We start from the raw sequence: 22,398 nt of genomic DNA on the forward strand, positions 1-22,398 counted from the left end.
TACGCATCTTTATGTTCTTCAACACCTTGCCTCTCACCAGAGCCCAAGACTGCACGTTTCCTTGATTATCATATCACACTATAGCTTCATATGGAACACACAGTACACCATAACCCCCCCCAATCTTTGTCGTATTTTAGACCTTGAAGGAACTTGAACAATAGTGCACAAATGCTGCAAGTCCTTTTCTTCCAGAAATAACCATGACACTGTTACAGGAATGAAGACTAAAAATCAGCTTTGTGGTAAAGGATGGAGGTGAGCCATATGATCTCTGAGTCTGAGACTTTTGACCCCTTGGTTTTCATATGAAATCTCCCCTCCCCACCTTCCATCAGATTGAAACCTTCTGCTCTGTACCTGAAATGTCACAGTAAATTGTTTGCTGATAGAGCCTGGCTTCTCGAGGGTAAAAGGTCACACTGATTTGAGTTGTTGAATTGGGCCAAACATCTCCTTCCTGAAAAAAAGAAAAAAAAATCACTTGACAATCAAAGGAAGACTCAACTTTGAAATATACTCCATGCTATAGTCCCTTGAAGTATGAGAAGGGAATTTTTTAAATAAAGAAAAGGAGGCACAGTTTTACCCAGATGAAATACATCCTGGCATAGCACAGAGAGTGCAGTGTAGCAGGGTAATCATCTCTAATTGGATGCCTCAACTGGTGGCACAAATTAAAAACATGAGTAATTTCTAAAAGGTTTCAATAAGGTCAGGAAACCACGATGTTTGGGACATATTCCTAAACCTGGAGATTGATACCATTGTTGTTTGCTGCAGCACATTCCTTCTTTCCCTTGATGCCACCGTCTGACAAAGAATTGTTGTTTGTCCTTCCTTCTTAAAGAGGACCAATCACATCAGGAGGCTGATGTCTGGATTTGCAAGTGAACTGGATTTAAGTGAGGCAGAGTCATGCAAAGTCATCAGCCCCACTCCTCCAAGGTCATCTGAGTCCAGTGGCAAGATATAGGTCAGGAGACCAGAGATGATCCCAGGTGCAGTGAGAGACCTTAGCATTATTAAGCTAAGGTCTTTCCCAGGTCTCTGAGGCAACATCCATTCAGTGATTTAAGGCTAGGTAAGATATGAGGCAAAAGATGATCTAGTTTGCCTACTCAACAACAATAACAAAAAGAAATGATAAAATGTAAATCAAATTAGGAGGGGAAGACCCTCAGGATTTCTGGATAGAATAGAAACAAGTTGCCATTTACATTCACTCTGAGCCATGGAAACCCAAATGATGACTAAGTGAGCCAATCTATTATTGACCAATCAGTGAGAGCCAGAGTGATTTGGGTTTAAGGCATGGTCAAGTAGCTCCATCTGAGTCCCAATGGGCTTTATCAAAGCTTGGTTTTCCAGAGCTCAATTTCAAGAAATCATAAATGAAAACTACATGGGATAAAAGAGTCAACTGTCTCAGTTTTAAAAAATGATAGAATAAATAAGAAGACAAAAAAATAAACACAGAATACTGGTCTGGCTGGACCAGGACCTGATCGTGTATGGTAAGTCATCTGTTCCTATAGCCAATTAAGGGGATTAAAGGAAAAGTCTAAGTGTGAACTGGTCTAGTAATTAAAATTTGATGAAGATGAGATCTGAACCCCTAAAAGGAAAAGACCATGTCTTTGGGATCTGGACCCAAAAAAAGAAAAGCCCTGGACTTCCCCACATGGCTCAGATCCCTGGTATTCATCTGGCGAGATCAGGGCCAGGTGTAGACAATGAAAGGGTGGTTAATTAACTGGGAAGGGATGATTGGGAAGGGATGATTGGGAAGGGACCTGGGTCATGTGGGAAAGTCTGGGGCTTTTTCTTTTTGGGGTCCAGATCCCAAAGACATGGTCTTTTCCTTTTAGGGGTTCAGATCTCATCCCATTCATATTCTATTATGATTCTAATTTATATTAAAATTAATAATTTAGGAATGCTGGAATCTTTTCCTTTAGGTACCTTAAATTCATATCATTCAGTCAGTCAATAAACTTTTATTAAGCACCTATTATTTTATAAGAATCATGCTATACTGGGGATACAAGATGAGGCAGAAGACAGTGCCTACCCTCAAAGAGCTCATAGTCTAATGGGGGTGAAAGCAAATAAACAAATATGAAAAACAAGCCACATACAGCATAAGTAGGAAATCATTAAGAAGGGGAAAGCACTAGAATTAAGAGAGTCTGGGAAAGGCTTCCTATAGGAGGTTGTATTTTGGTTGGGATTTAAAGGAAGTAAGGAGGTAGAATAAGTCTTTCAGGCATGAAGGACAGCCAGAGAACATGCTGAGACAAAAAAAATTTGTAGTTTCAATCGACACTTTGTCAACTCTCTTATCTTATTGTATTTATAACCTATTCAATTAAGAAAATTCCTTTCTTACTATGGTTAAACATATATGGAGATCGTAAATTTGAGTGACACAGACATCCTGAGTTGGGATTTTTCTAAAATGTGTTTAAGCCTTCTTGTTCTTTTTACCAGACAGAATTATAATCTGACTCCATGTACATGTCTGCTAGTTTTAAAGGAATAAACAGTATGAATTTATATATCACCTAGCCAGTTTGCCTCTTTTAATCAAACTTCCAGGCCAACAGAGCCTAGAAGTGATTTGGAGCCCCTGGAATTTACTGAGTTGGTGTTGAGGTAAGGTAATCAGGTGACCTGCATTTTAGGAAGATCATTTTGGTGACTGGAGAATGGTTTGGAAGGGAGTGAGACTTGAAGCAGGCAGACCCACCAGCAGCCCTTGCAACAATCCAGGTGTGAAGTGATGAGGGCTTGTACTAGGTTGGGGGTAGTGTCAGAGGAGAGAAAGGGGCACATTCAAGAGATGTTGCATAGTAGAAGTCAACAGGACTTGGCAACAGACTGGATATGGTGGGGGGGAGGGTTGATAGTGAGGAGTCTCCTAAGTTGTGAGTCTGGGGGTTTGGGAGGATAATGTTTGCCCTCAATAGTAATAGGGCAATTAGGTTTAAGGGGAAATGTGTGTTCAGTTTTGGACATAATGAGTTTAAGATGTCTCTTGCACATCTCATGGAAGATGTCTGAAGGGTTGCTGGAGATGTGAGATAGGTTGATTATTACCATGAAGATGGTAAATAAATCCATGGGAGCTGGAAAGATAAAGTAAAGAAGGACAGAGGGAGGAGGGAAGAAGGTCCAGGACAGAGACCTGTGGGACACCTTTGGATAAGGGGCATGAACTGCCTAGCATACAGCAGGCACTTAGTACATTTCTATTGATTGGCTGAGGAAGGGTCTGACAGCCAGTAGAGTGGTGTCCTGCAAATCTAGAAAGGAGAAGAGAATGGTCTGTGAGTCAGAGGCTGCAGAGAGGACCAGACTGGATTTGGTCACTAGTAGACCACTGGTAACTTTGGAGATATCAGTTTGGGTGGCATGGTGAGGTTGGAAGCCAGATTGTAAGGACTGAGAAGGCAGAGAAAGGAGAGAAAGTGGAGGCTTTTTGAAGGAATTTAGCCCCCAAGGGCAGAAGAGATAGAGGACAAGAGTTCGTGAGGATGGAAGGATTAAGGGGGGGATCTTTTGAGACTTAGGGGGATGTGGCATATTGGAGTCATTTTCAACTCTTTCTGTTCCCTACTATGCAGGGAGGTGACGGCTCAGGATGTGGTGGATGACCTTGGCATCTTGGTATCTAACCAAGCTCTAAGCATTCCACATCACCTGCTTCATCTGCCTTCATGGTCGTTGGGACAAGTTGTTCTCATCCACCCATTCCACCAGAGGAAGTCTTCCCATGCTTGGGGTAGACAACCCCCCTAACTCAGCAATGAGTTTGAGAACCCTTGGTTACCCTCAACATGGTTTGGCCCATCTGCTGAAATGGTTTACCAGGGTGTGCATGCTGCAGCTTCTTGGAGCCACAGGTGAGAGTTAGGTGGAACAGGTGGACACCAAAGGTGGAAAGAGCCCCGAAAAGGGCTTGGAAGCCATCCCATCAAAGGTACTTGCCCTCCTCTGAAGCTGAGATGCAACAAAGTATGGATCAGTTCTCTGCTGCCTGTGCTAATTTTGGCCTAATAATTAACACTAAGAAAATACAGGTGCTCCATTAGCCACCATCACACCATCCATACATGGAACCATCAATTACAACAAATGGAGCAGTTTTGAATGCTGTGGATAAGTTCACTTATCTTGATAGTGTACTTTTCAGGCATGTACACATTGACAATGAGGTTGATGTATGCATTGCCAGAGCTACCTCAGTGTTTGAGAGGCTCTGAAGAAAAGTTTGGCAGAGAAGGAGGTATTAGACTGACTACCAAACTGAAGGTCTACAGAGCTGTTGTGTGGACCTCATTATTATATGCTTGTGAAACATGGACAGTCTACCAGCACCATGCCAGGAACCTGAATTGCTTCCATTTGAACTGTCTTAGGAAGATTCTGAGGATCACCTGGCAGGATAAGGTACCAGACACTGAAGTCCTTGCTCAAGCTGAACTGCCATGTATTTAAACTATGGTTTAGAGAGCACAATTCTGATGGGCTGGCCACATTGTTCAAATGCAAAATATTTGCTTGCCAAAAAGACTATTTTATGGAGAACTCACATGGAGCAGGCTATCACATGGTGGCCAGAAGAAGCGACACAAGGATACTCTCAAGGTCTCTCTCAAGAACTTTGGATTTGACTGTGCAACATAGGAGACACTGGCACAGAACCATTTACCACGGCATGCTCGCATCAGAAAGGGTGCTGTGCTCTTTGAGCAAAGCAGAATTGAGACAGCACAAAATAAATGCAGGATGCACAAATTTGGGATATCCACCCCACATCTTCACATGGACTATTTGTGCCCAACCTATGGTAGAGCATTCTGAGCTCGCATTGGCTTGATCAGTCACAGTTAGACACACTGAAATTTCCCTTTATCATGGTGATGTCATTTTGATCCTCTTCAAAGACGAAGGACAACAACCACCACCACACAGGGAGGTGGCAAAGTGGATGCACACACAGACCTAAATTCAAATCCAGCCTCAGACACTTCCCAGATGTGTGACTGGTCAAGTCACTTAGTGCCTCTCTGCCTCAGTGTGCTGCTCTGTAAAAGAGGTAATAACAGCACCTACCTCTTAGGGTGGTTGTGACAACAAGATAATAGTTGTAAAAGCACCTCCCCAGTGCCTGGCTCAAAGTAGATGCTTCACAAATGCTTGTTTCCTTCCCTTACCCAGTCACTTTTGAAGTCATGTTGATTCTGCCTCTACAGTCTCTTTCCATCTTGTCTCCTCTCTATTCACAGGGCCAGCACCTTCGTCCCTCATCATCTCACCTAGACTACTGTCTTCACCTCCAGTCTCTCGGCTCCCCAATTAATTGTTCACACAGTTGACAAAACAACCTTCCTAATGCACCAGTTTAACCAATTATTCCATTCAAAGGCTTTCAGGGACTCCCATCTACTGCTAGGCTAAAACAGATTCCTTAGTTTGGGTATTTAAGGCTCTCTACAATCTGCCTCAACCTGTCTTTCCACCCTTATTCCAGATTACTCTCCTCATTCATTCTTCCTTCCAGGCTTGTCTTTCCATTTCCTGTTGCCATACATCTTCAGAGGTTCTCCCTGCCTTCTTTTCCTTCAGAGTACAGAGCAGGTGCTACCTTGCCCCTGATCCCTCCTTCCCTACCAGCTCAAGCTTATCTTTTCCTTCTCATAATTCCCTACAAAACTCAAGTCATATATCTCTTTTGCCCCATCACATTCTGCATGTGGTTCTGTACCTACAGGCCTCTCGTGCCTCCCTATTCTAGTGGAAGTTCCCAAGGGAAAAGACCGTATTGATTTGTCATGTTTGCATCCCCAGCACCTATTACAGAGTATTAGTATTATCTTATGTATTAGACACTCAGCAATGTTTTTTTTTTAATGAATTAGTGATTCCTCCAACACAAATGAGTGCACATCACCTGGAAAAACCAGAATGACAATCCCTAAAAGCTTAACTTGAATAAGTTTAAAGTAAGAAGGAAAGCAGCTCCTTAATAGCCTATGGTTTTCCTATGATTCTTGTAAATGGGGTCAGATGATCATAAGTAATGAATACACCCTAAATCTATAGCACAGAAACACATTTCCACCAACCAGATAAAGAACCCGGAAAAGACAATGTGATAAATAACTAGGCTTCAGGTTCAGACAGTCCCCAATGCATATTCTATTTCTAGTCTGACTGGAAATGAACAAAATGCCAAAGTCAAGAGCAGAAAAGAGAACAGAGCCGTTTAAAATGCAGACATTAAAGCAAGAGGACGGAAAACAGAGAACCAGGAACCAGGTTTTATTTATGAACTTAATCAGCCTGAACAAGTACATTCTTCAGGTAACATTCCTATCAATTATGAAGGGGGCCATTGGGATGCCGAGTCCTAGAACCAAAAGGGTTTATATGTATTTATGCCCCCTTGTTCACAGTTTTTAACACTGGCACAATCGTGGGACCGAGAGGGTCTCGTCAATTCAGGGCACACTCGCATGCCTTTCTGACCACATGGATTCACAAAACCTCTCTTTTCTGGCTGACCTGCTTTGACTCTAAGGCCATTTCTTAGCAACCCATCTTTAAAGTATGTTGACTGGTGTGAAAAACTGAAGGCATGTAAACCACAGAACATTAGAGATGGGACAGATTTCTGGGGTCACCTGTTCATGAATCCCCTTTACATGTTTTCAGGTAGGCAGGCTGAAAATTGGTCTGTTCTTTCTTGATTACAAGGCATGAGATGAATTTACACGATCCTGGGTTCACTTTATACTTTGTCAATAATCCCAAGAGTATTTTCCATTGTTGTCACAAAGTGCTTGCCGAGGGGGACAACTAGACTGGGAGCCCAAAGCTCTAGGTTCCAATCCCATACCTGCTGCTTAATTAGTTGAATGGCAAATCAGTTCTCTTTGGGTTTCAGTTTACTAATCTGTAAAAAGAGAGTTAAATGTTCTCTAAGGTTCCTTCGGGCTCTGACTTCTTGTAATTTTAATACTTTAATGGCTCCTTCTTTAATTGTGACATTGTAACCTGATGATGGCAAATGCTCGTTATAAGTTAACACCTAATGAAACTCATATGCAATTTTATTCAGTGCCAAATGAACTTCAATGAATCTGTTATAGCAAAAGTAAAATGGGGCGCTGAAATACTGTTTGTTTTCTACTTGAAGAAGTAAATGTGTGGGACGTAGTTCTGTTCCTCACCCACAGGCCAGGTCTAGCTGGCCTGTGCTATTTATAGCAGCCCCATACAGGCACATTTGAGAATCTAGGAGACCTCACTCAGAAGGGGCCATCAGTGGGTCCTCCTCATTTCTCAAAAACTGAAAGGCATGAAGCCCTCAAAGTGAAGGAAAGATCAACAAGATTTGGATCCACAGAATCATACAGAGGAAGAGAGAGGGTTTGAAAAGCAGCTGCAGCATCAATATTTTCCCAGCCATGAACACTATTAAGTAGTGCTGATAAAAATGCTCTTTGTAAGGTCATCACCAAATCTAAGGGTCTTCTGGTTTTCTTCTCCTCAGTCACCTTGACTTCTTTAGGATATTTGACAAGAAAACCCCTCCTTCCTTAGCTCTGGTGATATTACATTCTCAAGGTTCCTCTATCTTTCTGACTGCTCCTTCTCCTTGACTGGCCCATCTTCCTCCAACCTGACATCATGGAAAGGAAACTGGGGGCTTGATGCCAGGCTAAGAAACCCAGCTGTGCTCCTGTGTGATCCTGGATAAGACATCTAAGCGTTGGAGGCCTCAGTTTTCTCACTGGTAAAATGGAAACACAGCACTAAGTGGTGTCCAAAGCCCATTTCAGCTCAAACTCTATGATCGTCTCCCTAAACATGAGTTAAGCTAAGGTATTGTGCTAGGTGGTCTCCTCCTCCCCCTTCTTGTCTTCCTTTTCTCTCCTTGATAATGTCATCCACTCTTGGGGCTTCAATGACCACCTCTAAGATGTAGCTGATTCTTAAACTGTTTTGTCTGCCCCGAGCTCTCCTGCCCAGAACGCTTTAGTTCTTTATATCTATCTATCTGTCAGCTGGGTAACTCTTCCTATGTGGCCTTCGGGTACCTCAAACTCAGTATATCTAAAACTGATCTTCCTCACTACCTCTGCCCCGGCAGCTAACTTATCTATTTCTACTCATGGCAACACAGCCCTCTCAGTCTCCCAGGCTTGTTACTGAGGGGTCATCATTGACTCCTTCCTTTCCCAGCTCTCTGATTGAAGCACCTCCCATCCTTCTAGGCCCAATTCAGAGGCTATCTTTTCCAAAAAGCCTTCTCCAATGTTCCCCAAGTGAAAACCATCCATCTGCCCTCACTCTGCTCATTTTTCAGCTGCCTGACACTTAGTTCTCGCTCCCCTGAATCACAGGAGTGGGAGGAGGGGGTTGTGGGGAGAGCTAGGGGGTATGTTGGCTTCTCTGCTCGTTGGGCTCCCTTTTGCATCAATCACTGTATCCTCAGTACCTAAATACCAAGCTTTGCACACAGTAGAAGCTCAGTAAATGCGTGTTGAATTGAACTGGATTTAAATGACTGAGTATGACTGACTGGAGGAAAAAGGGGGTGCTGAGCAACTACAATCCTGTTGTATCTGCAACAGAATCACTCCTATCTCCAAGATCAGACATTGGCTGCTTTTTTTCTGGAAGCAGAAAAACCAAACGTCACAAAGGCACAAGAAGGGAAACCTGTTCCGTTTCACATATAAATGGCAGGGGAGGCAGGAAGAGGGGAAAGCGAGGTATGAGCCACAGCACTGACTCTTTGGCCATGCTGCCCTACCACAAGGTATTTCCCAAGATTGTCGCAGTAATGTAGCCATTATAGATAATGCCAGCTTGGAAAATAACTGACCTGAGAACCACAGTCTATGAAGGATCACAGTAGCACTGACCAAAAATGGGGTCAGGAGGGAGAAGGTCCACTGAACATGCTGCTCTTTCGCACGCTCCAGGAGAACCTTACTCATGCTACACAAACTATTTTTGTTGTTAGAGAGTGATGGAACACATGCCCTGATTTCTTCTTCTTAGAACAGGGCAGCTGGACTCAATGGAAATTCTGCCCTTCCTTCAAAGCCTGGCTCTAACATCAGCTCCTTCCTTCCCCTTCTCTCTCTCTTATCTCCATCTCTACCTCCTTCCCTTCTTTCCTTCCCTCTAGTTTGTGTACTCCAGCTTAGCACAGTGCCTGGAACACAGGAAGTGTTTAATAACTACTGTATTTATTAATTGGCTGTGTTAGAGACTCTGTGTGTCAATGTGTTTTGAGGGGAAAGGATAAAAGAAAATCCAAATGTGACCCCCAAGAAGTGACTGGTCTAGTGCGGACAATTAGAAAGCAAATGTTGGAGAAAGCTTTGTTGTGACTGTTTTTATTATTCAGTCATGTCTGATTGTGACCCCTTTGGGGGTCTTCTTGGCAGAGATACTAGAGGGTTTGCCATTTCCTTCTCCAGCTCATTTTACAGATGAGGAAACTTGAGACAAAAAGGGCAAAATGACTTACCCAAGGTCACGCAGCTAGCAAATGTCTGAGGCTGGATTTGAACTCAGGAAGATGGATCTTTCCAACTCCCTATCTTGAGCTCTGTGCACTATGGCACCAACTAGCTGCCCTATGAGCATGTTCTAGGTCATTTCTAATGACTCACTTAAATATCTTAGCCAGAACTAAGATCAAGATATTGTGTTTTATCAAAGTCAATCACGCTACTCCTTCTAAAAGAACAAAAATGAAATCTGCTCCATTCATTTTTTCTTGAAACTTTCCCATACTTAATGACAACTTAAATAGTTGCAAGTCTCATTCTGACTAGGATGAGTCCTTCTAGAAGGTGATGGAGTCTCCTTGGTGGGGAGGGGCACAGGGAATCCTAATTCAAAGGCTCAGGCTACCTGAAGGAACTCTAGGGGTTAGCCCTTCCTAGTCTTGTACTGCAAATGCTGTGCACTTGCCAGGATGGGTGAGAATGGCTGGTCCCTTTGCTGAGCATGGAGATAATCCAAAGGCAAACCCAACACTCCTGAACTGCCTCTTAGGTCCTTTAAGAGTCTCCAAATTACTGGAAAAAGAAGAGTGGGAATTTGTACTGTGAGAACGAGGTCCTTGGAAGGGCTTCTCTGACTCTACAGGGCACCTCCAGAAAGAAAGGTCTTGGGAGGTGGGGAGGTAAAGAGAAAATGTAAAAAGCTCCTTTCCCTTCAGAGGTGACTCAAGGTGTCATGTCCAAGCAGGGCTTCCTTTGCAAATACCTAGACTAGTCCTGAAGCTCACTATGATTCTTTTGCCATCCCCACTTTGTAGCATTACCCATCTGTGCTCTAACACCTCTGAAGTCAACCTTGAGGCCATTTCTGTCCCGGTCAACATTTCTCACCTAGATTTTTTTTTCCAGTTTGGACCTGTGATTTCATTGAGGTAAAGAACTTGTTAGGGGGCGGGGGAATTCTATTCATGCAGATCAGCAACTTTTCTGTAACTAAGGGCCTTGGACAGGTAGATAAGTGACTTGTCAGGACTGCTCGACCAGTGTGTATCAAGGAAAACTTGAACCGAGATACATGTATCCATATATCAATAAGCATTTGAGTATCTCTTCTGTGCTAGGCACTGGTGCTGTTAAATATATGAACGCAAAGAATGAAATGATTCCTATTTGTAATGGCTTACATTCTAATGGGGGAGAGGAAGGAGGTGAGAGGTATATATAAAAATATATACTGTATAACTATATAGTCAACAAATTACATATATACAAAGTAGTTAAATACAAGGTACTATGGTAGGGAGGGCACTAGTAGTTGGTATACACACACATACCTATATGGTATAAATATATACAATACACACATATATGTATAAATATGCAATACTAGATAGCATTTTTACAGCTCTTTGAGGTTTGTTTGCAAAGTACTTTATAAACCTCTCATTTGATTTTCACAACTACCCCGGAAGGTAGGTACCATTCTTATCCCTATTTTACAGATGAGGAAATTGAGGCAGACAGAGGTTAGGTGACTTGTATAGGGTGACAAAGTGTGACAGGATTCCAACTCAGGCCTTTCAGAATATAAATTCTGCTCTCTCTCTATGGTCCTAAGTTGCTTGAATTACAGTGTGATTTTGAGGGGCAAGAGGAGAGGGCTCTTATCCTTTTGGGGGTGACTGAGAGGGAAGAAGGGAGGAGGATTCCAACATTTTCAGCCTGAATGCCTGGGAGTATGGTATTACCCTAGATGATAATATTTAACCTGTTTTGGACATGTTTAAGATACCTTCAGTAAACCCATTTTAAACTGTCCAAAAACCAGCTGGCAATGTAGGAGTGGGCCTCTAGGGAAAGACTAGGGATGGATATCTAAACCAGAGAATCATCTGCATAAAGATTATAATGAAACTCCCCAGAGTGGACAAGGTCACCAAGTGAGAGCATACAGACTGAAAAGAGAAGAGGAGAGAAGAGGAGAGGGCTGAGGAGACAGCTTTGGGGGCATCTGTGACCAGAGAACACGATATGAAGGGAGACCCAGCAAAGAAGCCTGAGAATGAGAGGACAGATCACTGAAACCTAGAAAGGAGAGAGTATCGAAGAGGAAACCAGCACCACCATATGCTGCCAGGAGGTAAAGAAGGATGAGGATGGAAGCAGTCATGAGATAAGGCACCTAAGAAATAACTGGTAATGTTGGAGAGGACAGCTGCAGTTGAATGAGCTAAGAAGGGAAAGAGCTATTTAAGAGGAGGGCAAGTCAAGTCAGTCTGATCAAGGGAAAGTCTTTTAGAGGGGAGTCCCTTCTTAAAAGTCTTGGATGTTGCCTTTGCTGTAACTTTCTTAACTGCACCATAACTATGAGAAGATGAGCACTGGGGTGGAAAAGAAGTTGTAAAAGCCCAGGAGGAACTCAGAAGTCACATCAATGGATCGGTTTGGTCACAGAATCTTAACTCCAAAAGTGCAAGGTCCCACAGAGGTCATCCAGTCTAGCCTACTCCTTTTACAGGTGAAGAAACTGAGGCCCAAGGAAGTAAAGTGACTTAGCCAAGATCCTACAGATAGAAACTGACAGAGGTGGCCTATGAACCCAAGTCCCCTGACTCCTAAACCAAGGGTCTTCCCACTTGACCATACTGCCACCCCCCACACCCAACAGTCAATGGGATTCTAACCAGACTAGCCTGGGATTTCTATTACAGTTAAATGGCATTCACATTTGTATTCTTAAATATACCTAGAAAATGGCTTTACGTGGATTTCATTCAGGTGAGTTAGTTCTTGACAGAATTTTATGGAGCTTGCCAGACACATTGGCAGGTCTTTATTTCCTCCTCCTTGAGATGACCCAATAAATAATGGGTGATGATATTGGTGAACAGTCTCATAGTGTTCCACCCAAATGAACAATCCCTAACCAGCTACACCAACCTTTTCTGGTCACTTCACACTTTCCTTGGTTATAAATCAGTAAAATCCCCAAAAGAAAAAAATTCTTTTCAAAAATTAAAAGAAGTCAGATTTCTCCCTTACAAGCAGGAAGCAGTGAACAACAAATTCAAAGCTACATCCTCCACACAGGTAGGCTATCCTAGTTAGACTCCACAATCTTTTCTTTTTTGACTAGTCTATGAGAGAAGTATATCTGCTCTGGGTCTACTTCAGGCAAAGAGCAGGGACCTAGAGTGGAGACTAACGGATAAAGAAAGAAATGAAGATATTCAACTGCAAGCAATCCATCTTCATTATCATCCACTGGAACAAGACAAAATTGACACATAGCAAACAAAACAGTAAGAGATTCTCCATTCCATTAGAACTTCTGAAAGCAGGCAGCCACATCTACTTTAAAGCCATCATAGACACCAAGCAATGGTCAAGAGATTCATAAACAAAGTCCCTTTGAGGCTTGACCTCAAAGCCAAAGCAGAGAGATGAATTCCCTCCAACTTCCCTTCCAGTCCAATGGAAATTCCTATAAGATTTTGCCAAGTCACATATGATTTTGTGACTTTATTGTCTGCCTTTGAGGAAAACAGACTTGTCCAGAAGAGGCTCTTTGTTCTTACAACATCTTCCATTAGGAACTGATGTTGGTTCATTTAATGAGCTACAGGGCACCTTGCTGTGTTTAAAAGACATCCCTGAGCCTCCCTCCACCCACATTGGCTCTCCAGTACAATAGGGACCTTCACGGGCACAATTGGAAAAGGTTTGGCTGAGCAGGAAGAGTATGAAGGGCTCAGCATGAATAAAGGGAGGCTGAAAAATAGCTAAAGCATGATGATAAGACAGCTATGACTTATCAAGGACAGTAAGCTAACAACAAATCTTTGTCCTCCCTTCCCCTTTCTGGTTTCCATTTCTGAAGAGTCAGCTCCCACATGTTTGCAATGTGACTCATGGCTAATAGTGCAGGAAGCTGGAAAATTTCTACAACAAAAAGTCTGATCTTGGTCCTCTGGTAGCCACCTGGGCTCCTCCCTGAGCTGGGCTGCCTGACAGGTAATGTCTGTTTGGAAAAATAAATCAAACCACATTTGAGCTATCCTCGAAAAGATGGTGAGCCCTCTCGAGGCTGGGATGACTGCGTACAATGCTTTACTGTTCCTTACATGATCATTAAGATAGCTCTGTCCATTTTGAAGGCTTAGTTAAATTAACCTTATGGTTCTTGAATTCCTCACGGAGCTTTCTTTGTTGGCAGTGACCTGCTCACAGGAGGAGGAATGACCCAACACTGCTGCTGCTGATTTCCTTTATGAGCTGGGACCTATTTCAGTAAGCCTCATTACACTCATATTTACATTTTCATTCAGAGCATGCCAAATGATTGATGGTCCCAAATTTGTTCCATCTTCTCAATCAAGCAACACACACTGATTAATTACCTATCATGTGCCAGGCACCTGTACTGGGTGCCAGGGATCCAAAGCCAGCAACCAAAGACCTCAAGGAGCTTATATTCTATTCAAGAGACAATACAGACATACATAAGAATAGACAAAATATACAAAAAAATTAATATAAAGAAGTTGGGAGAGAGAGCACTGATGGCTGCAGGGATCAGGAAAAGTTCTGGGTAGAAGGGGATGGTGGTCCTTGAACTGGCTTTGGTAATGAACAAGGAAGTCTAAGAGGTAGCAGTGAGACAGCTTGTGAGACAGCCAGGACAAAGAGATGAAGAAGAAATATGGAGAGTCGTGCATGAAGAATGGCAAGAAAGCCAGTCTGACTGGACTGCAAAGTAAGGGAAGGGGAGGGTAATGTGTGATGAGGCTGGAGAGATAGATCGGCTTTTAGAGATAGAACTCTAAAAGCCATAGGCATTTACACTTGATTCTAGTACTGAAAGATGAACATTGGAGCTTATCAAGAAGAGTGAGAGGGTCAGATCTGTGCTGTGAATTGGAGTGTGACAAAACTTGAAGCAGAAAAACCAATTAGTAGGGTATTGTAGTAGTCCTGGTAAGAGGTGATACCATCCTCACTGAGGGAGATGATTGTTTGAACAGAGAAAAGGAAATAGATGAAAGAGACTTTGTGGAGGTAAAAATCATGAGATCTGGCAACCAATTGGGTGTGGGGGGTGAGGGCCCATGAGGAGTTAAGAAGGACTCTGAGGTCATGGACCTGAGTGGGCAGAAAGATGGCAGTGCCCTCAACAGAGAAAGGGAAATTTGGAAGGAAGGGAGGGTGGGGGGTTGGGGCAAGGGAAGAGATGGATTTTGTCTAGGACATGATAGGTTTGAGATGCCAATAAGACATCGAGTTAGAAACTGCCAATTATCAGTTGAAGATGTGTAATGAGAACTCAGGGGAAAGACCAGGACTCAGTATACAGACTTGAGAGTCAGCTGTATAAAGAAAATAATAAAATCCATCTTAAAAAGTTGACCAAAACTAACACCCCCAGAGTTAGGAAGCCAGGCCAGAAACCTATGGGATGACTTCTCAAATGAATGATAGTCTTCATTAGAAACCAAAATTTTAGTAGCAGAAGAGTCACAGCTGAAAAGGATCATATGACTGATTTCACGTTCTAAGATTAAAACACAGCTAACATTTAATCATCTAATAGTCCCCAATATTCATCTTGCACCAGACTTGAAAGTACAATGTTATTGAACTTAGAGGGCTTACCAAGTTCTTCCAAGAACATCTCTACCTTCTCATCCTTGGCAACATAAGGGGACACATATATTCCAGTTATTTTCATGGTGATTTATTACATGCATAGCGACCTAAGATGACTGAGTATTCCAAGAAATTATGTTTCCCATTGACTTTGGATACTGGGAATACCAATTCTCTTAATTCCTTTCCTATGTCTCTAATTTTGATCATCTAATTTAACCTCCTCATTTTATGGTTAAGGCAACTAAGATGTAGGGAAGGGAAATGGATTGCTCAAAGTCATAAAAGTTGGAAGTAAAAGAATCAGGATAAGAACCCAGGTCATCTGTGTAGTCTTAATTCTTGGTTGTATGCTTTCTATCATAACCATCATTCTCACCTAAGATTCAAATTTGAGAAAGTACAGAATCAGGAAGAATAAATACTGTCTACTCATGGTTTACCTAATTCATCAAAAAAAAAATATAACCTTCATATAACGTACTTATTTCCATTAGACTAAGTAAAATATGTAAGGAGCTTTGCCAATCCTAAATTGCCATATAAACCCTTGCTAGCTAGATAACCCAACCATGTAATTCTTTTGGATTAGGGATAATCCCTTTTGAAAGCAGGGAGGCTACTTTCAATTAAACATCTGTATTAAAAATCTGTAATTTACATGGGAAATTCTCATGGACTTTGGTTCAAAGGTTGCTTCTACATGGAGATACTGTGCTCTTTCTTTTCCTTCTCTCTTTCTTTTTTTCTTTCTTTTGTAGGGGGAAAAGAGTAGAAAGACAATAGATGACAGTTCATTTTCACAAAACTGAAACTACTCTGCTGGTTTCAGCAAAATATCTTTATGAAGAGACTAGCAAGGTTTTATGCCTATGCCCTCTCCCAACAAAAATCGCCAACACTCACTAATGAATGTTATTATGGAAAGAAAAACTGAACAGCGTGTGAGAGAGACAGAAAATCATTATGGCTTTCATAAACACTACTGATATTAGAAGTGATTTACAGACTTCTCGGGGAGTGGGATATTACCTTTTCCTATTCCCAGCAATAATTTTCTTCTACCCAACATAAATGGAATTAAGCTCATTTATTATAAAAAGCACCATTTTTACCCGTTTCTGTTAAAATGAAATGTTTTGCTTCCCATTGGTTGAAATGATCCCTTGTCATAAGAAAAGTTTTCACTGTCCAATCTAGTTTCTATCTTTTAGTCCCAAGCTACAGGTTTGGTCAATTAATTTTGATATTCATGGATCTACTTTATGCAGAGCTAGAAAGGGAAGTACTTCAAACAAGAAGGCTTTATATGGGAATGTACCAAAGGAAAGAGGAGATACAAGGTCATCTCACTTATCTCTCTTCTGATCCTGATTAATGACAGGATTCTCATGCAGATATGATTCTTCTTTGGGACTACCATGAATATCCATACACTGAGGGTCGTCCACACCCAGCAAGGCAATAAGCATTCTCATGGGATTCCTTAGTTTGTGTTCTGAACTTTTGGTCCATTCCGGCTTCATAGGGTCTACCATCATGCCTGGTTTCCCTTTGGAATAATGGGTAGCCTACAGAGGTTGACTGACATAGTCAAGTCTGCACTTTAGGAATATCACTTTGGCAGCCATTCAGTCATTCAGAAAGCATTTTCAATTCAATAAACATTTATGAAGCACCTACTATGTGTTAGGCACTGTGCTAAGCCCTGGAAGTACAAAAAAGAGGCAAAAAACCCCAATCCTTGACCTCAAGGAGCTTACAATCTAGTGGGAGAGACAACATACAAAGAAACGTATACACAGCAAGCCATATATAGGATAAATTGTTGTTTGCCCTTTGTTTTTGAAAAGACCAATGTCATCAGGAGGGTGATGTTGTGACCTGCTCATGAATTGCACTGAAGTGAGGCAACTCTGCAGGCAGTCATCGGTCTCACTCTGTCCTCCTGAGTCCAGTGGCAAGACAAAAGTCAAAAGGACTGGTGATGTCCAAGGAGGCAGTGGATGACCTTGGTGTCTTAAAAGTCTGACTGAGTTCTAAGTGCTTCACAGCACCTGCTTTAGCTGCCTTCATGGCCATTGGAACAAACTGTCCTCATTCTCCCATTCTGAAGGGAAAATCTTCACATGCTTGGAGTAAATATCCCCCTAACTCACCAATAGGTTTGAGGCCTGTTGGTTGGTGATCCTCAACCTGGTTTAGCCCATCTGCCAACATGGTTTCCCAGGGTGTGGCCACTGCACATGCCACAGCTTCTTGAAGCCACAGGTGAGAGCTGGTGAAGGTGGACACCAAAGTTGCATGAACAGCTCTGTGGGGGAAACTGAGGAGATTATCCCCAGCCCCTTGCATGAGTGCCACATGACCTGACATAAGGAATGTAACTTCAAGTTGATGTGCATAACTGAGAGTTCCAAAGGAAACAGCATATAAATATTGGAAGAACTGATGAACCATGTAGCCAGGGTGAAAAGATTCTTATCTTAAGAGTCATAAAACTCCTTAAAGGAGGCGGTGTCTGTTCAAGGATGTGGCCAGGCCTTGGGCACATAAATTGGAAACTGGAACTTTAGGCAAGTTCCTTCCTTGTTCTCTTTGTTCTATGGTCATTTTTCCCTGAAGCTTCATGTACAAAGGGACTGAGTGGGAGAAGGCTCTTGGAAGTCTTTGCTTCAGAGGTGAGGACGCCTGCTTCTGTCGGTTCTCCCAGCCAGGACCCTTGCGGACTGCCCCTCTTACCAGTCATGTCAGGGGATGAAGCTTAGACCTGGCTGGTGATGTAGTTCTTCTCTTTTTCTATTCTGTCTTAACCATTATCTCTTAGATTATATGTATATACTTGCTAATTTTTGTTATTTGTATTGTCGAATAGAACTTAATTGCCTATTAAGCTTATTGGAATGTGTGCCACTGCATCTTAAGATCTGAACCTAAAGTGAAAGTATTGCACATTCCGTAATCCCTTTTGATTACAAGCCCTGAAAAGGGCTCAGCAAACCCTCACACCAAGAGTGCTAGTCTTCCTAACACCCCACGCACCAATATAGAATAAACAGTTAATAATCAAGAGAGGGAAAGGGCTGAAATTAAGAGGTGTTAGAGAAGGCTTCCTTTGGAAGGTGAGATATTATTTGGGACCTGAAGAAAGCCAGGGAGGTCAGTGGTTGGAGTGGAGGAGGGAGAACATTCCAGCATGTGGGACAGTCAGAGAAAATGCTGGGAGCCAAGACATGGAGTGTCTTGCTCATGGGACAGCCAGGAGGCCAGAGTCCCTGGAACAAAGAGTATGCCTTGAGGTGAGGGAGACATCAAGTTCATGACTATGTAATCCTAAAGGGAAGGCCTAGCAGTGAGGGAAGGAGAGTAGTAATAGCCCATGTGCAGAAGGAAAGCTCTCCTGCAAGAAGGAGGATTAAGCTGAGTCATGCAGGAAGCAGGGAAACTGAGACAGAAGTGAGCTGGTCAAGAGTTCTAGGCATGAAGGAGAGCCAGGGCAAAAACACGGAGCTGGGAGATGGGGCATCACGCAGGAGGACCAGCATGCAAGGGCCAGTGGAGCTAGATTGTGGAATTCATGGAAGGGACTAATGGGTACAATAATGGTAAGGGTAGGAAGGGGCCCAATTACAAGGCCTTTCCAAAGCCAAACGTGGGTCTTTCTATACAATTCACAGGAATTTAGTGGGTAATAGTATAACTTGGTTCTACTTACGTTTCAGACAAATTCTTTGCTAGCTGAGTGGCACAGGAAGAGACCTTAGGCCCAGAGTTAGCTAGACTACTACTACTGTGTTAGCCCAGACTGGAGGGGATACACCCTCCACTAAGGAGACAACTCCACCAGTGGGGACATGGGGACATATGGAGGAGGTGCCCTGAGGGCAGAAACAGCAAGACCTGGCAACTGACTGGCTGTGCTGTGGGAGCTAGTGAGGCCATTGTAGGTCTGTAAAGATAAAGCCTGCTGATGAATATCAATCACACAAGCCCACCTGTTTCCTTTGCCTAATTTCAGTCAGTCTATATATATTTATTAAGCACCTAGCACGTTCCAGACACAGCTCTGTGCTGAAGATACAAAGAAAGGCGAAAGGCAATCCTGCCTTCAGAAACTCCCAGTCTAATGAGAGAAGACAATACGCAAACAACTTGAGCACAAATAGACAGGATAAATGCAAATAATCAGCAGAGGGAGAGCAACAGAATGAGGAGGGAAGGGGAAAGGCTCCTTGTAGAAGGTGGGATTTTAGCTGGGACCTGAAGGAAGCCAGGAGACAGACATGAGGAGAGACAGCATTCCGGGCTTGGGTTCACATCCAGAGAAGAGGTCCAGACTGGGAGGGGGACTGTCACTAAAGAAGCCTTTGGCATGGATGTAAATATCATTCACAAAGATGGGGTAGAGTTGACAAACTGGGCTCACTGACCAGTAACTACTAACGTTGGCCTGACCATCTTCTTTCATTCATAACAACATGCATGTCCCCTAAGGGTTTGGTTTCCTCGTCTCTCTCTTGTGGACCACCTCAAGACATCCTTACTCCCATTTTGTTGTCATTGGCACTGTTTCTAATTGCCCATCGGGCACATATCAGTGACTGGGATGATCATAGTCCAAGAATACTGGTGCCATCCTGGCAGCATCTCGACCCCTATGTCAAGGGTCCAGTCCTCAGTCATCACCTGTTCCTCCTAACTGCTGGGGCATTTACTATCCTTCCAGAGTTTGTCAAAGTGTGGTTGGGGACCTCTTACCATCCACTAGGTCCTTTCATGGGGTCTTCAAGATCAAACCTTAATCATCCTAAGATATTCTAATTTCTAACATGGTAAATACCAATAGATATAACTCACATAAACAAAAGTTTTTGTTGGGGGGTCCTCAGTAATTTTAAGAGTATACAGAGGTGCTGATACCAAAAAGGTTGTGAACCACTGGTCTATATCATTCATTTCACCTTTAACACACACTATGCCTGCATTGTTATTTATTTTTTCATGTATCTATTCTATGTCTTCAACAATGTCATAAGCTCCTTGAGAGCATCTAAGCCCTCTGCAGTTTTGCCCAGCACTCTGTACCTATTAGATAGTTTAAGAAAATGTTTACTGATACTATTAAAGGTGGGTAGCTAGGTGGTGTAGTAAGTAAAGCACTGGGCTTGGAATCAAGAATACTCCTCTTCAGGAGTTCAAATCTGGCATCAGACACTTCCTAGCTGTGTGACCCTGGGCAGCCTTCAGTTTCCTCATCTGTAAAATGAGCTGGAGAAGGGAATGGCAAACTACTCCAGTATCTTTGCCAAGAAAATCCCAAATGGAGTCACCAAGAGTTGGCTGTGACTTAAAAATGACTCAACAACAACAAACTGGTGAGTTAGTCCACAGGCTTTCTAATCTCACTGGACACTTCACAGAGCTAACTCTCTTACTAATACATATTGGAGGAAGCTAGACGTCCCAGCATGTAGAGGGACATGGAGTCAGGCAGACCTGAGTTCAGATCCTACTTCAAACACTTACTTCCTAGCTATGTGACCCTGAGACAGTCACAACCTCTATTTGCTTCCATTCCCTCATCTATAAAATAGAGATACTCACAAGCACCTTCCTGTCAGGGTTGTTGTGAGGATCAAATGAGATCATGTTTGTAAAGTGCTTTGCCCAGTGCCTGGCACACAGCAGGTATGCCTATATGTACCTGCTCTTATTATTACTGGATACATATCATTGGTCACATTATCAGCGTTCTGCTGTTGTCAGTATCACTTACCACTGGCTCAATGACAAAGATATTGCCAAAGAAAAGCATATCATTGGCCTGAACAATCCTCCTCTGGTTCTGGAAAGTATGGGAGATGACTGAGAGGTGCTCTCGCAGAGACGGGTCAAGGATGCACTCCTGCAGAAGCGCTTCGGTCTTCTTTTCCTCCTTCTTATTCAGGTCATCACAGAGCCTGGATCCAAAGGGGAGAGGGGAGTGAGAGGGAGGGTTGGGTAGAGCTCAACTCAGGGGCCACTTCCCACACTCTGCCAGTCAGGCAACACACATTTATGAAGTACCTACTATGTGACAAGTACTGTAATAAGTGCTGGGGATAGAAGAAACAAAAAATGAAACAACCCAGTGCCTGACTTCCAGGAGTTCACAGCTTCTTGCAAGATGCAAACAATTATCTACATACAAGAGAGATATATACGTACACACATATACACATACACACATACTCTACATATGTACATATACGTATGTGTATATGAATGTATGTATGTATATATGTATAGACAGACAGACAGACAGATGATAGATAGATAGATAGATAGATAGATAGATAGATAGATAGATAGACAGAAAATAAACTGGAGATAATCTCAGAGGTAAAGCCACTCCTGATCCCTCCAGTTGTTAGCACCATCTTGTGTTCACTTGTTCATGTGTAGGTCATCATCCTCTAGTAGAATATAAGCCTGTTGAAGGCAGCATTGCTTTATTTTTGTCCTTGTTTCCTCAACACCTAGCATAGTGCCCATGGTAGGCACTCACTAAATCTGTTGGTTTTTCCATTCAATGAAATCTCCTCTCCAGCCCAGATATGGCCTCCCCCAGAGTATGCGCCCTCCCTACCTCCCAAAATGTCAGAGCCTCTTAGCTCAGAGCTCCTGCCCATGTAAGAGAAACACAATGCAGCTAGGTTATTTATAATAAGCACACTTTCTCCAGCACCATTTACATACAGTTTATGATTAAAACACTGATTTTTAAGGAAGAAAATTCTAGACAAGTATGAAGCAGGAAAATCCCATTTCTACTAGGAGAATTCGACAGTTTCAGTGCAGCAGCAGTTGCCAATGTCCTCCCACAGGGAAGGCATGGAAACCTCGGAGCTGAAAGGAGCCTTAGAGGCCATTGAGTTCATTAATTAACCTTTGGAATAAATAATGTCTTTCCATATGTTTAAGTGCTTAAGAAATTTTCAGAGCTTTAACCCTTAAGGACAAAAACCAAAGCAATACCACTGTCATGTCAAAACAAAGCAATCATTTAAAAAAATATTCCTAATCCCTTCCACCAAGTCAATCCAGCTGATCTCCCAGCACCTAGTTCATCACCTGGCACATCCGAGGCACTTAATAAATGCTTGTTTATTGACAGAATAAGTGAAGTCTGAAATGATGAAAGAAACTCTTAGCTCTAACTTTCTATGATATTAAA

General features: G+C 42.6%; 1 protein-coding gene across 6 annotated transcripts in view; it reads right to left on the reverse strand.

The window, feature by feature from the left end:
- The window catches only part of HYDIN (HYDIN axonemal central pair apparatus protein), a 468,388-nt gene that overhangs the window by 269,922 nt on the left and 176,068 nt on the right, over window positions 1-22,398 (reverse strand). For 5 of the 6 annotated variants that reach the window (XR_011972958.1, XM_072636610.1, XM_072636609.1 and 2 more), the window contains exons 9-10: window positions 20,959-21,142; window positions 361-460 (exon numbers count right to left, since the gene is read on the reverse strand). Coding sequence is in view for 4 of the 6 variants with exons in the window: in XM_072636610.1 (XP_072492711.1) it covers window positions 361-460; window positions 20,959-21,142 (284 nt within the window). In the remaining 2 variants the exon portion in view is untranslated. Of the gene's footprint in view, window positions 1-360; window positions 461-20,958; window positions 21,143-22,398 lie in introns of those variants that run through there. The other variant, XM_072636611.1, reaches the window with a different exon arrangement.

The sequence above is a fragment of the Notamacropus eugenii genome, chromosome 1, assembly GCF_028372415.1.
Source record: "Notamacropus eugenii isolate mMacEug1 chromosome 1, mMacEug1.pri_v2, whole genome shotgun sequence".
In the NCBI taxonomy this organism is placed as follows: domain Eukaryota; kingdom Metazoa; phylum Chordata; class Mammalia; order Diprotodontia; family Macropodidae; genus Notamacropus; species Notamacropus eugenii.